At 36.6% G+C, this 15,612-nt stretch overlaps 1 protein-coding gene across 8 annotated transcripts in view; it reads right to left on the bottom strand.

Annotated features, from left to right (window-relative positions):
- The window catches only part of MEF2C (myocyte enhancer factor 2C), a 178,487-nt gene that overhangs the window by 101,394 nt on the left and 61,481 nt on the right, over positions 1–15,612 (bottom strand). For 4 of the 8 annotated variants that reach the window (XM_021719503.1, XM_021719515.1, XM_021719500.1 and 1 more), the window contains one exon: positions 337–532. In XM_021719503.1, coding sequence (XP_021575178.1) covers positions 337–390 — 54 coding nt within the window. In that variant the 5' untranslated portion in view covers positions 391–532. Of the gene's footprint in view, positions 1–336; positions 879–15,612 lie in introns of those variants that run through there. The other 4 variants (XM_008072466.2, XM_021719517.1, XM_021719511.1 and 1 more) reach the window with 2 other exon arrangements.

Below are 15,612 nucleotides of genomic sequence, written 5' to 3'. Positions count from 1 at the left end.
TTTGCTGATGCGTGCAATGTAGCAATGTTATGCTTATTAACTCTTAATTATCAAGCTATTCATGTCACAGGAGTACAGATTCCATTAAAAATTCATCTTGAAGTAAAAAAGGAATAAGCACGAATGTGTATATTCTATTTCTAAATAGATAGAGTGATTTTCTTTTCCTTTACACATAAGAGACAATTAGCACTTAAACTGGTCTCATTGAATTCACCAAAACTTCTCTTCATAGATGTTTACAGATTCAAAATGTTTTCAGGATCCTTCACACATCTGGAGAAAATGTAATAAACTGTCCATGTAAATAACAACAGAAAAAACTGACCCACTCACCTGTCTGTTACGTTCATCCATAATCCTCGTAATCTGAATCTTTTTTCTCCCCATAGTCCCCGTTTTTCTTCTCTCTCTCGTTCCTGAAATTATGTATTTTTTCCTTCCTTTTCTTTCTCTTTCCTGTTTCCTCCAAACAAATCTCCTTCTTCAGCACTTGCACAGCTCAGTTCCCAAAATCCTGCATTCGTTCCTGCTGAACAAAAAAGAAAAATTAAATACCACTCGCATAGCAAGCCAGTGTCCTAAGAACCATAATATTCTAATTTTATAAAGAAAGAAACACTATGGGAGGAAAGCAATAAAATAAATGAAAAAATCATTTATTAAAAGTACAAGGTATACCACAGGCAGGAGCATATCAAGTAGAAATGGTTTGTGTTTTATAATTAAAATAATCTCATAAGTAATTTAACAAGTCAGTTACATGAGAAAAAACTATGATTTAAAACCCAATACTTGAAATGTATTTTTTGTAAAAATTTTCTTAATATTTTAAAATAAAATTAGGCGACAATTTCATACTTCTGTTATGAAAAATTACCTAAATCAGAGAGTTAATGAACCTTTATGTACCTGTGGATGTTAAGTAGGACAGCTAATTCATTTCTGAAGGGAAAACAATCTCCTGTTTTGACAGCAGAGGTGATAACGTCCCTCGTTATGCAAATAGGATGGACGATTATGAAAGTGCTATTTGGTGTATGTAAATGTCAACTAATTTAAATCTAAATCCTTTAATCTTATTTTTTAAAGATCACTGCTATAAAAACACAGTAAAAATATATGGGATTATTTAATCTTACATTACAAGCATCTATCAGCAGTGAGATCTTTTCTTTTTGAAAGCCCTTAAACTATATCTTGAAGACAAGAATAAAAAAAGATAATCACTGAGAGAAAAGAAATGGTGCAAAATTAAGATTATTATTTTATGTTTATAAATATGTTTATAAAATAATCATAATTTTATGGCAAGCCATCAGTCTTCTACATTTAAATGTTAAAAAAATACATATCATATTTCTTTGGGGAGTAAGAATATTACAGAAGCTTGATATTATATACTGGAGCATTCCAGGTTGTGAATTAAAATAAAGAAATGCTCATCAATAACATGAGATAAACAAGGAACCCAGAATTTTAAAAGTATGTATTTTCCTTGGCTTTAAATCATATCTGAAAATATTTGTACATAATGCAAACAAATTGCTGTGAAACGTGAACGTTAACAAGAAGGCATTCCACACAATCGTTTCTTCATTTGCAAGCCACAGCTTCAATTATTTTGTCCCCTCTTATGTCAATGAACGCAACTACTTTACAAGTTGTGCAGAATTTCCCTGTTTATTTTAGTTGGTGTCTGACAACGGACCTGATAAATTCCCACATGTATTATGTAACGTTAAGCCAATGTTCTGGCCATTTAATAGATTATTTGGCTCCAATTCAAAGTTCTTGGAACAGGAAGGCTGTTATGTACGCCGTCTGATCATCAGCTGTCTTTTGATTTCTTTAGTTTAATTTTAAAGTTCTTTATCACGTTGAGTAAATTTTTTTTTATTTAAGTTTTCAGCGATTATCTAATTGCAAAAGCTATTATGATATAATTAGTTCCGGTGGATTAAGCGCTGCTTCAATGCTAAGACTATCCATTCTCTTTTGCCCCGCACCTTTCTACATAACTGCAGCTCAGTCCGGCCTCTCAGAATCTCTGAGTTGAGTAACATCATGACCATATAGTGCTCATAAAACAAACTATTACTCCAGCTGTATTTTTAATTATAAGTAGTTCAGAAGTTTTCAAGAGTTATAGAAATAACACACATTTGACAAACATGCATGAAAAAACTACCATAAGACGTATCAAATTCATATTAAAACAGGAAAACTCAAAAAGCACAATTGGATCGTGTATTTGATATTGCCAAACACTGTTCATCTATTTTTAGAAACGATCTTAACTATCACTCAACTGGGCAACTTTCCTGCGCTTCCTATAGTCTTACCTTAGAAGCAAGCAGCACGTTAGAATGGCATTTCCCATGCATGTGCAAGACCCTAGAGAGACAAACAGGCTTTCTCTATCACAGCAAGCCCCATCCATGAATCCCCAGCCAACGCATATAGGACAACTTCCTCTCCTTTCATGTAGCTGGGGCCAGTGGCACTATCGGCTTACAGGACTCTGCCTGCCTAAGCGCTTATTCACTTGAAGGTGGAAGGTCAGGTTGAACAGATTAGAGTGTGGTGACAAGGCAGAGGAGACGAGGACGTCTACAGCCCCTGATTTCCAAATGCAAATCCCCAACAAGCAGAGAAACAGCCTTGGAGAAAAGTCTCCCCAGAAAGACAGAGTTTCTGATGAGCCAGACAGAGGAGAGTTCCTCCTTATCACCACCCCATATTTCACAACTTTGGAGCAAGATGATTTTTCAAAACAGCAGAGCAAGGACTTTAAAAAAATTTTTTTAAACATGATGGAAAATATTCTGCTAAAAAGAATGTATGTATGTGTATACAAATAGATAAGCGTATGTGTGCACACATATATATATAAAAGTGTTGATAAAAATGCCATTGAATACATATTTTTTGGAAATATGCAAAGTAACATAGAGAGAAGCAGAATTAAGCTATTTTGCAGTTTAAATTAAACAATAGTTTAATTCAATAGAATTAAACTATTGCTTTGTTTTCTGTATAAATATTTCTTGAGACATTGCCTTCTGAACATTTCTAACATGTGACATTTGTATAAAGTACATATGCAGAGGACACGTGGTAATGATGCCACTGGGAATTGTTCATGGAGTAAAGTGTGTCAAGAGACATGCGGCTTAAAACGTTTGATTACGGGTCACCACAATTCAAGGCTGTCAGAAAACATCCAAAGAATTAGGAAGGTCAACTGTAGCTCACAAGTTGTTTTCTTCTCATAACAATTTCTCTAACCTGACGTTCTGGCAAAAACTATATGGTCAGGTCAGTTTCAAGTATTAATTTGCAGGAGGCCTAGGCGGGCAGAGAAAAAGATTATCTAACTTTGGTAATCTGCAGCACTGTACTATATGTATATGAGAAAAAGAACATCATAGCTATACCACACGTAGGAGACTTCATGTTGTGCTGAGCACTTTCATGATGTACAACCAACCCTAAGCTTAAAGTAACTCCAGCAGTCCCGCCACGACTTTTTTTCCACATGAAAGAAACACTCTCGGAAAATGACAGAGTTATATATAAACAATCAGTAATTAAAAAAGAAATGGTCTATTATAGTTATACTCTACAGAGTTACAGTCTTCTACATTTTTTTCTTTTTACCAACCTAAATAAAAGAAAAAACGAGCTGCTTACTAAAAAGGGGAACTTCATTAAGGCGGGCTTCTGTTCACTCGGAGTGTGGCATAGGCAGACAGATGAAGGCTAACGGGTTTGAGACCCAAGTGAAGAACTGCTTCTGGACAGATGCTAAAGTTCATTCCCCCAACGGGCTCTCTCATTTACAAACAAGTTCTCTTGAGTGACACATGCCTCCCTCTCCCCTCCTTTCTTCCCTCCCTCCCTTCTTCTTGCCCTCTTCCTCCCTCCTTCCCTCCTACAAATCCCTCCCAGTAGCCCAGAAGAATCTTGACAGAATGGCAGGAAACACGCACACAGACTGGTCAGGAAAGGATATGATGTCAGCAACCACGAACAATAAAAGGTGTAAAGGTGCTTCCTTCCCTAAACTGTTCCAGAAGTGCAAAATGGGAACCAAAACTCTCCACTTCCTTCTCTGAGCAGAACCGTCTGAGAGGCTGAGCTGCATACCCCACACACAGGGCCTGGGAGAGGTTCAGATAAGGGACAATGAGGGAGACAAGACTTGGGCGTGATTTTAAATTTTCATCTTTGAAACACCTGAGAAAAATCCAGTTCAGCTCTAGGTTAGTGTTTGATTATAACTTCTTTAAGAAATAAAAATAAGAAAACAGACACAAGTTTACTTGGTGAAGTAGCAGATGGATCTCAAGTACTGTCTACTATGCCCTACAAAAGTCAACTTATACAGTGAATGCAGCCATATCATCTGAATTTACCCTTTGAGGCAAGTGAGAAATTTTATACAAGCAAAGAGGCACAATGGATAAATCATAACTTTTGGTAAAAAATCAGAATCTTGAAACTGTCAAGAAGTTAATACGTGGTAAAATGCATTGTTCATTTGTTTGCACTGCATTATTATTATTATTATTATTGAGCCAGGTCTCACTCTGTTGTCCAGACTGACTTGCCGTGTCACGATCACAGCTCACCATAGCCTCAAACCCCTGGGCTCAAGTAATCCTCTAGTCTCAGCCTCCTGAGTAGCTGGAACCACAGGCACATAACTCCAAGACCAGCTTATTTTTTTTTTATTTTTTGTAGAGACAAGGTCTTGCTATGTTGTCCAGGCTGAGCTGGAACTCCTGGGTTCAAGCAATTCTCCCATCTCAGTCTCCCAAAGTGCTTAGATTGTAGGCATGAGCCACCGTGTCTGGTCTGCTCTTGAATTTTTAAAAAAGAGGTATATTGAGGGAAAAAGGATTCTTATGGTTACTGAGGCTCTGAAGAGTTTTTTTAAAAAATTCAAATTAGAAACCAAAGTAAATAGCATCAACTTTCCGTCTGTAGTGAAACTATTTAATCTCATCACTGTTAGATTCTTTCTCTCATGGAAATGACATTCTACCATAAGGTTTCTGTAGGAAGAAAACCACATATCAAGTGGATCTGAGTCATCATCAGATTTCAATCATCTTCCCACAACACTTTGATTTCGAAGTAAAACATAACCTTCAGCTACGTGTTTTGATCTTAGAGTAAGACTGCCATGCCACATTAGAAGATGTGGGAAGAAATTAATTCTCTTCTGCTAAACTTATCTTTGCAAAGCATGTATTTTGCTACAAGTACAATGTAGTCACTTAAATAAAAACAGCCTATGAATAATGATAAAACATTAAAATATGTGATGTCAGTTTGCAAAGAAAGAATGCTGTTTTCTTTTTATTCATACTCACAAATAACTTTTTCATTGACTTACATTTTCACTGACACTAGTATCCTCACACAGTGTTTTGTAAAAACTCAAAGCTGAAAACTGAGCACACTGCACCACACAACAAGAATTAATACTGTTAAATAAATATAAAATAGATATTTAGCAAGAAACAAAAATGATCATAAGCTCAGTTGCTGCAACCCTGGCATCACTAGTTCAAACAATTAAATGATTCATTATCTTTTTAAGTGGAAAACTTCTGCTCATTACGTTGCATCTAGGTACATTTAACGACTTTGTGATGTGTTTGAAAGACATACTGAGGTGTGCAATTATATTTTGGTTAAGAAGGAACAAGTGAAATTTTTACTTTTTTTCATTAAGAGCTATTCTGAATGTCAAAAGATATAACCAAATTATTATTCTTACTGATATCTGACTGTGTGATGTCTTATGAATTGAGGAATACTTGGTCCCAAAATTCACTTCACTTCTCTTTAAGTTTATCATGTATTTTATGGACTGCTCTACTTTCTTAGCTATGAGTACAATCTGAATTCATTTTAAAGTCACATAGCAAGACTCGTCCTTCTAAGGATAATACAAAAACAGCCATTCTTTTCTACTAGAAAAAACCATCATGGCATCCACAGGTTTATTTTCTCAATTTATTCCAAGTTAGTATTGATAGAATAAATTCTGAGTCATCTTCAAGTCTCAGTAATATAATATTACATATATAAATAATAAATAACTTTGACTACCTTTTCTACTTCTTATACCTGCCATGTTCCTTCTTACCCAGGGCCCTTGCTTATGCAATTCCTTCTGCCTGGAATGTTCTATCGTGCATCCTTCCTTCCTTCTCCTCCATTCCGTCTTCCCCTCTTCAGGGAGTACTCCACACCTTCCTAAATTTCCCATTGTAAAGTCTCAGCACCAAGCCCACGACACAATTGAAACTGCATGTTTGCCTGTCTAATCTGTCAGTCAAACCTGTCTGGTTTCACCTTTGTACTCCCTGTAACTATCCCAGTGCTAAGCAAATAGAGCTAATAACTATTCGTTGATTAGCTGAGTTAGTTTATTAAGATCTGTATTTCTCAACTGAGATATTTTCTTCAGTTGCTATATTTAATGACTGCTTCTAAAAATATTTTCCTATTTTTGCTTATACAGAAGCAGATGGATAACCTCACTTAATTCTTCATCATATGTATATAGCATCTCCTGTGTGGAGTTAGAATAATTCATACTGAGAGGTGGAAGCTGAATAAATTCTGGAGTCAGAAAGCTCAGGGTTTGAACCCTAGCTTGGCGCTTAGATGTTGTGTGACTACAGACTGACTAAATGTCTTGTGACAGCTGTTTCCTTGCTCTACCCAAAATTGGGAAAAGTCTTTTTCATTTGCAGGATGGTTATGATCATTAAATGTGGTACTATATGTGAATGCTGGGTACACAGTAGAACTGGGCTCATGGACTTCTTGCTCATATGACTGCTTCAGTTTTGAGGTATAAAGTGAAAGTCTTATCCTAGAGTAAGGCTATCAAGTGAAAACTGTGTAGTCCTTTCATATGCTGTGAAGAACTCACTTCACAAAGCTAATAAATAGATAACAGACAGTGCTCCCTTGATCCTATAGAAACAATCACTATATGAAGAAAAAAATGTACAATGTTATAAAAATTAGGAAGTTTCTCTTATGTATCAGCCATGGAAGAGCTTCAGGCTGCAAAAGTAGAAATAACTAGGGAAATATATCAATTTTCCCAATGACCACGGCTGCTGAAAACTCTACATTAATGCTCCTAGTCCTACTTTAATATCTTTCCCCAAGGACAAAAGGAGATGAAATGTATGTCAGAAATATAATAAGGCTAAAAAGGAACTCGTTTTCCAAACCCCTGCAATTAATTTCATAAGTGGGCCTAACCTGCCACCAGCACTGACATGAATCACTTTATTTACACAGCTTCAGAATTTAGGAGACACATACCTTTAAACAAGTGTACTGCATTATAAACAATGTAATAAACACGAGAGAAGCACAGCCTCTGTCACAGTTATCCATGGTGTATTTTGTCTCGGACACTTTTTTTACACTGCAGCTAAAACAGCCCCCTCCAGTCCCATGACAAAATAAACTCCAAATGGTCTAAAGATGTAGAGATCTGCGTACTTTTCCACCCTGCCCTGGTTTTTTGTCTTTCCACATCATATTAAGCATTTAATTCAGGATTCTATTATGTCTTTGTTTTCCTAATTCTTTACGACAGTGCAGTCGCCACACTTTCTTTCAAAGGCCACTTAGTGATGGGGCAGAGCTTACCACAAAGGTGGAGCCTGAACCTTTCTTCATCACAAAGCAAGAGCTACTATCTAGCATCCCAGATTGTGTTCTGTTCCTCAGCTGTAACCTCTTCATAAGCACACGCAACTGGATTTTTGTTGCCATTACTGAACAAATAAAGTTAAGCACTATACAATATCCACACCAGTGAAACCAAATTGTCAGTCTCCAAAGCAAGTGAAGCTTGAGTGGGATTTACTTTGATATTATATGTTTCTCTCTTCTTGGGACAAAAATCTGAATTCCCTAGCATTGTATGATCCTGATAGAAAAAAGTATGTTCATTGTTTTCTTAATCTTTATCTATCATATTTCATTAGTAAAATGGAACTGCTCTAATTTTTTTTTTTTTGAGTTGGAGTCTCACTCTATCATTCAGGCTGGAGTGCAGTGGCACACTCATGATCACCCCAGCGTCGACCTGCTGGGCTCTGGCGATCCTTCCGCCTCAGCCTTCCAAGTAGCTGGAACTATGGGCACGTGCTACCATACCTGGCTAATTTTTTAATTTATTGTAGAGACGAGGTCTTGCCAAGGTACCTGGGCTGGTCTCAAACCCGCTGACTCAGGCAATCCACTCGCCTAGGTCTCCCAAAGTGCTGGGATTACAGGCTGAGATACTGAGCCTAGCCAAAATTTTTTTTTCCTCATAAGCCTGGATGTGTTGAATACGTTTTTTGGTCTTACCATTGTGTGTGTGCGTGCACACACGTGCACATGTATACACAGCACATGGGAAAAATATTTTAGTCTTTGAAATGTGTAGATCCTGAGTAGTCCTGAGTATTATTATCGGTAAATAATCACAATATTATTAAGATTGTGGTATGATGGTTAAAAGGACACTCTAAGTAAAGGCTTTGTTTTACTCTACGTTCAACTGTTAAGATAAATAATTGAAAATTATGACTTTGACAATAATTTGCTTCTGTCATAATTTCCTTTCCCAATGTATTTAACACTTAAAAATGACCTTGAAATGGGAAGAAATATTATTGTTCTCCTGCCAATGCTTTTTGTTGCACATTAATGAGAAATGCTAGATAAATCATCTGCTATTTAAATTGAATGTCATTTATCTTTATTGTTAGTTAAACTTTATGCATTTAGAAAGTTTACAGAAAAATCTTACGTGCTAAAACATGTGATATTCAGAATGTTATAATAGTGTCTTAAAATTTTTATGATATTGCTATTATATGTGGCTCAATATGGAAGTCAGTGATTCATCAATTTTTCGATTTCTCTTCATCTCTTTACAGCATCCTAATCAACCTAATTAAGGCTTTGTTCATCTGAAACCTCTGATGACAATTTGTTTAACTCTATCCCACTGTGGTCTTCTTATAAGGAGAATTAAATCTGATCTTCTGACAGCAATCATTAAATGATCCCAACTGGCCCTAATTAAGCCACATGGCTCACAGGCTCCATACAGTCAAGTGCCAAGTTCTCTGTTTCATTTACACATCGTTCTTTACCTTGGTTTATTTTCTTAAAGCCAATTAAGCATGTGTCTTATCAAGTGGAACTAAATTTCCTTGTGTACGTTTGCTGAAGACACAGTGCAACAATTGACTTTACAGTCACACTGAAGGAGCACATGGGATTTCCATTCTCTTCTGCCACAGTGGTAATGGCGAGAAAGAATCTTCCCATTTATTTACTCATGCTGAAACGGACCTACGTGTACATTCTCAACATAATACATATGTTGAAACTGTTCTGGTGAACATCAATCAATAATGACTTCATTCAGCTTGTTTATATATAATTTCTTAATAGAGTAACATCTGGATTTAGAAGTTGGGTTTAACATTGGGCACGTGAACACAGAGGTGGGAACAACAGATGCTGGCACTGCTGAAGGAGGGAGGGTGGGAGGGACGAAGGGGGGAGAATAAGGGGCACACAATCACCCATTGGGTACCATGTCCACTACTAGAGGGACAGAGGGCTCGCTAGAAGCCCAAACCCCACCTGCGTGCAATTTACTTATGCAGCAAATCCTCACATGTATACTACAACTCTCAAATAAAATAAAATTAAAAGAATAAAGTATACAAAAAAGTTGGGTTTAATATTCATTTTTTTAAACATTTGAAATTATCTCCTTACCTCCGTCTTAAGAAGCAGTACCAAAGTAAGACTTCCGAAGTTAACCTATCTTACCCTTAATTTCTGCTCTAATTTTTTCACAGATGCTCAATTGTAAGTTCGGTAATGATGTTCCCAGGACTTCCTAGGAGCGCAGGTAGCCTCAGGATTTAGAGCTCATTGATTGTGTGCTACTCCAGGGAAATGACTGATTAAAAACAGCCTTGTGAGGAGGAGTCTCTCCTACCCACTTTGGGCTCATCTTATTCTAAACTCGAATACCTGTATGGAAATTTGACCCCTGGCTTTGGCTTTTGAAGAGCCGTAGTGTGCCTATAGTCCTTTCCCTTAGATGTCGAGGCAGAAACAGTTAAATGAATCGCAATTTGACTGGTGTTCGACATAGGTTCTGAAGGCCTGCATCAATTACCCTGACTGCTTTCCTGTGAATATAAACAAATGCACTGTATTTTTATATCTATTCTAATTATAGCGATCACTGATCATCTGTTGGTATTTGATGCAGACTATCTGTCACAGTTCTCAGAGCAGATGGATTAGAACATATCTGTTCTTCCTGATCATACATTAAAAACTGACACTAGGATAGAGAACCGGAATGGGGGCCATGCATCTTACAGGACAATTAACCTTGATGGAACATGCAATTGTTTTTATTACTTGACCAACCAATGAAACTGCAAAGAGAAAAGAAAACACAATGGAATTTTTAACATATTGCTGCATGTGGCAACACCTAGAAAAATAGTATGTGCATTTCCTTTATGATAGCTAAATATATACTTGATCATCTACTCAATAAATGACTGTTATTCTCCTCAAAGGAGGAAAAGTCAAACTATTTGTAACAAATGTTGATGATCTAGAAAATACTTACCAAACTCACAATGAACTGATTTTTAAAAATGTGTAATAGATGTACTAAAAATTATAGTCAAGCAAAACAGACGCTGGGGTGTTGAATTCTGAAGTATTTCTCACTGTATTATAGTAATCTCCAATAAGATTTGATGTTAATTTTAGAGCCTGCTTCTGCTAAAAAGGGCAAACCCTGCAACAGATTTAGTACAAAGAAGCTGAAAATATCCTGTGGAAAAAAAAATCTGTAGAGAAATCAGGCAGCCCAAATCCTGCCATTACTCAGCACTGCAGTGACGTGCGGATGTTTGTAGTGGTTTGAGGAGCCAGCAGGGGTGGAAACTCTACGCACTCGACTCCAACATGATTGCAATTGAACCTCATCAAAGTAAGAGCTCATAATTTGTCACAGAAAACAGCCAATTAACATATGTTAGAAAAAGGCTTCATAAAGATAATATATGATTAAAGACCCAGTGCAGCTGTTGAAAATCAAAACTATGCATTTAAAAAAGAAATCTCAGTCTGAGCTTCCGTATGGTTAAACTGATAATGGCTACTATGATTTTTTTAAGTAGAAAAATATAATTATAGTGCTTCTTATAAGTTTGGGGTTATGGCAAGGGAGAACTGGGTACTGTGTACTATTTACTATGCTTTACTTGGTTCTATAAATAGTTGAAGTCCTTGCCAAAATTCTGTAGTTACTTTGTTATAGTGCTATTTTAAAACACAGACCTTCATTGTGAGCTAAACGGCCTTCAGGATGCACTTTGTAGTTATAGCATTCCTCTCAAAACGATATCCTCCCTTTATCTGTGAGAGACTCCCGGAGAGGCCTATCCGTGGCTGTCCCGCTCACTGTAAAACACGCTGGGGTTGTATAACATACAGTCTTAGTACTCCAGAACTTCTGTTAGTGTGGTGGTCAGGAAGGGCAACAGTTAAATGTCAAAAATGAAATGATGGCACACACGGAATACAGATCCTCTCCTCAGGATGCAAGCCAGCCTACCTGCCTCAGCATCAGGGCAGACGAACTGCATGCAACATATTTGGTTGTTTTCTGATTCCAGATTTTAGACTACACTTTAGGTGAGACTCAGTGGGCAATCCTACCCTGGTTAAATTGCTGACAAGGGAAACCATGGGCCAAAGTCATGATGGGCCAACATCACAGAAATCAATGACAAAGCTCAGTCGTTAGTCACAGAAAATGTCAAGGCGTCAAGTGATGATGTTAGGTGCCAGGGACACCACTGTGAACAAAACAGAAGGTCCTGGTCTTCAGGAAGCTTATGTTCTAAAGAAAAAAAGGGCAACTGTACCAGTATGATGATTTTAGATATAGAAGTACTTTAGAGAAAATACCACCATGGAGTGGGTGATTAAGTAGGAAAGGGCTAAGGTGGGCACTTACTGGATAGTTTATTAGGGAAGGGTTATTTGAGAAAATGATATCTGAGGAAAGGCCTAAACTACTACAGAATGAGATGTTACTTGAAGGATGACTACTCCAGCATTCTGCCTGTCACTGATGGTAGGAGCTTGGCCAAGTCATCATTTTCTAAACCCCAATTTTCTCCTCCATATAAAAGGAATAATAACATATATATCCCATCATGAAGTTATGAGGCTCAGACAAAGGACAGAACCACTATGTAAAAATTCAGTTAGATGCAATTCAATTTCATATAGTCATTGTGTAAGCCTGTTTTCTTCACTTTAGTAATGGATCATTTCATAAATATTATAAATATGTTGAAGCATTGAGAAGAGACTATAATGCAAAAGGTTTCCAAATTGATGATATTTAATCCAGAGATGTGTTCTCTCTTTAAATGTAGGAAGACATTTCATGATTGGCAATGCTCACTGGTTGAAATAGCTCTAGGGAATATAAGTTTATTTTGCAATACTAAATATGGATAGCACCACTAACAATCTGACAAACACAATGCAAAATTTCTGCAAGTGTAAAAGATAGAATTATAGAAAAATCATACTTTTTAAGTTTTTAGAAGTAAACAATCTTACAACATTACAAATACAATTTAGTCATTGGGTTTGGTTGTTATTTCCTCTCTCAAAGGATCCAACTCCCAAGCAATCAGCAAAGCTTTGATTAAGATCTCAGCAATAGTTGAAAAATCCCCATGTCTCATTGTATTGAAAATATTCATATATCTTTGGACACCCCCCCCCAAAGAGAGTAAGCTCTGTAGCCTCAAGCCAAACAGATTAACTTTCAACTTGGAGTGAATAGATAAATTGAATTATTTAGTATTTTTAAAATCAAACCATTTTTAAGAGAAAAAATGTAAGAATTATGAATTTTAATAAATAGAAAATTAAGTGAAAGATAATAGACCATCTTTTAATTTTTAAAATTGTGAAACGGAAAGGTCCAATGAAAAACTACTATTTTAAGGGGGGAGTTCATAAGTTCTTATGCAATAAAACTTAAAGAATTAGGGGTACAAATTTTCAATTCTCTCTCTTGCCATTTTTTTGGGGAAGTGGTGTAAATTTGATTTTTTATTCCAAACAGTTTTCTTTTTATTTCCTGTTTGGTGAACAAAGTTTATCGGTCTTAAAATAGAGTAAGTTACATAAATTACCACAAGGCCTATATGAGCACTAATCTATTTTTCATTTACATTTGATCAAATGCCCTAAAGAAGAAACATAAATTTGAAGTTTTTTAAAAACATCAGAAATATATTTTTTCCTCTCCTAGAGGAATCATACTATAGATTTTTATAAAATAAAACATGGCAAGATGTTTGATTTGATTCTCACTGTTAATCACACTCCATCCTGAATCCTCCTCTTCCTCTCTCCCTCCCTCCCCAGTCAGATGACCTCTGGGGGGCATTTCCTTCACCCTCCAAAACCCAGTCCCGACAAGCCAGGCATGAAAATCTGAGTTTCTTCTCTCTGCTTGCAGCATTCCTCGTTCCATTTTTTCATTTCATCACCTTTCTTTATCTCCTTTTCCACATGTTTAGAACTGAGAGGATATGGAAAGTGAAACTGTCAAAGAGCTAGGAATAGAGGTGTTCTCAGACAAGCAAAAGCCTTCCTCCATGCAATTCAGGCAGGACAAGGAGAAGCGTGAGGCCGAGGACGGTGCCCTGGGCCAGAGAGGAGCTGAGACAGTTTCTAGGCCGAAGGCCTAGCAGGAGGCTCCTTATCTCAGCATGTCTACACATTTTGTCCCAGGCTGCTTTCAAGGATAGCCCAAGTCATCCTTGGCAGATAACACTAAATGGAAAGTATTAGAGTGTTCTCCCTGTAAAAAAGACCATGCCACTCGAGATCAGAAGTTACTAAAATGAACAATATTTTAGCCTGATTCTCTCAAACTTGAAATTCAAAAGAAAGCACTCCTGGGTACAGGCAAGCTCATGACTTTCCTTAGGGATCCCAAAGTGTCCAAGTTAGCATTCCTCAAAGTGAATCCCAAAAGTTACTTGTTCCTAAGGATGTTAACAAGCTACTCAATCAAAAAATTAAAAAAACCCAGGAAATAAAATATATTTGGAAAACTTTTCATATTCTTTATTTGCTGAATGCCAGAATCTGGAGTAGTTCCCAATTTATCTGGGATACTTTTGGAAAATGCTAGCTTTAAAGAGAACGACAAGCTCCCTCCTTCTGACTGCTGAATACACTGCACTGCTGAAATGCCTCAAATCAATACCTAGCTCAGTGGTTGGCACAAGGAAAATATAATAGTATTGTTGAAGAAATAGTAAAACAATGGAAAACTATTCTTTTAGTTTTGCCAAAAAGTGCAAACAGGAGATCAGGTGCAGAAAACTGCTGTTCACTTAAAGTAAAAATATTAATAAAATATTTAGTAATTAGAGAGTGATTTGTTTCCAAAGCACTAAGCACGAAGCACTAGAGCAGTGGAGACAAAGTTCTATCTGGAGTCAGACTCTTGACTGGATTCTGCTACCCTCTGGCTGAACATCTTGGCTAGGCAATTTGTTTGGGTCTCGTAAAAGGAGCTGGGTTCAATTTCTAAGGCCCCTTTCAAGTTCCTAATGATATACATTCAATTAAGAGTTAAAAAAAAACGAGGTTGGAATGCTTCTTAAAAGGGTATCACCTTAGAGAAACAATAAGCTGCCAACGAGGCTTAATTTTCTGGATAAATGTAATTGATTTTTCCACTTTTTTTTTGGTATCAAAGGTTTGTTAACCTCAGCTTCAAGCAATATAAACAGCTAAGACCAAGGTTACATCATGCACTATGGATCACTAATCATATTTAGAAGTTTAATAAATACATAATAGCTAGGAATTATAAAATACTAAGGCATTAAAAACTTTACATATATTAACTCGAATCTTCATAACAGCCTATGATGAAGACACTGTTATAATTTCCATTTTACAGAAAAGAAGGCTGGAGGACAGAGAGGTTAAGTAACTTGCCCAAGGTCACACAGCTAGTGTTAGAGCTATAATTTGAATCCGTATAAATCCACTCCCAGACTAAGTACTTGAACCACATACTTTACTACTTCTCCATACTAAGCAATATTCAAAAGAGTATTTAAACATGAAAAGTCTACATAAAAAGTGCAATGTTCAGAAGGATTTGGCGTAATCTACGAAGTACTTTTAAAATTAGCGTTCTTCACTCATCTACATTCTCTTCTTGATGGCAAAAATGAGTTAACCCCCTGTAACAGCAGGAGAATAGGATGAAAGCTGGATACTTGTCATTAGCGTTAGAATTGACAGGCTGATAGCCGCAGTTGTTTTCTTGCTAATTTGTTTGTTGCCTTTCCACTTTCTACAAAGGAGTATGGTTGCTCACAAGGAAGAACAGGAAAATGTATGCTGTATAAATCAACATATATTCTTCACAATTCCTGGCAAGTAGAATCAAAGCAGGTA

Source organism: Carlito syrichta, unplaced genomic scaffold (assembly GCF_000164805.1).
Source record: "Carlito syrichta isolate Samal-C Ts95f unplaced genomic scaffold, Tarsius_syrichta-2.0.1 Scaffold115580, whole genome shotgun sequence".
In the NCBI taxonomy this organism is placed as follows: Eukaryota; Metazoa; Chordata; class Mammalia; order Primates; family Tarsiidae; genus Carlito; species Carlito syrichta.
The sequence above is the reverse complement of the archived record's forward strand: the minus strand, read 5'-3'. Positions and strand labels throughout refer to the sequence as shown.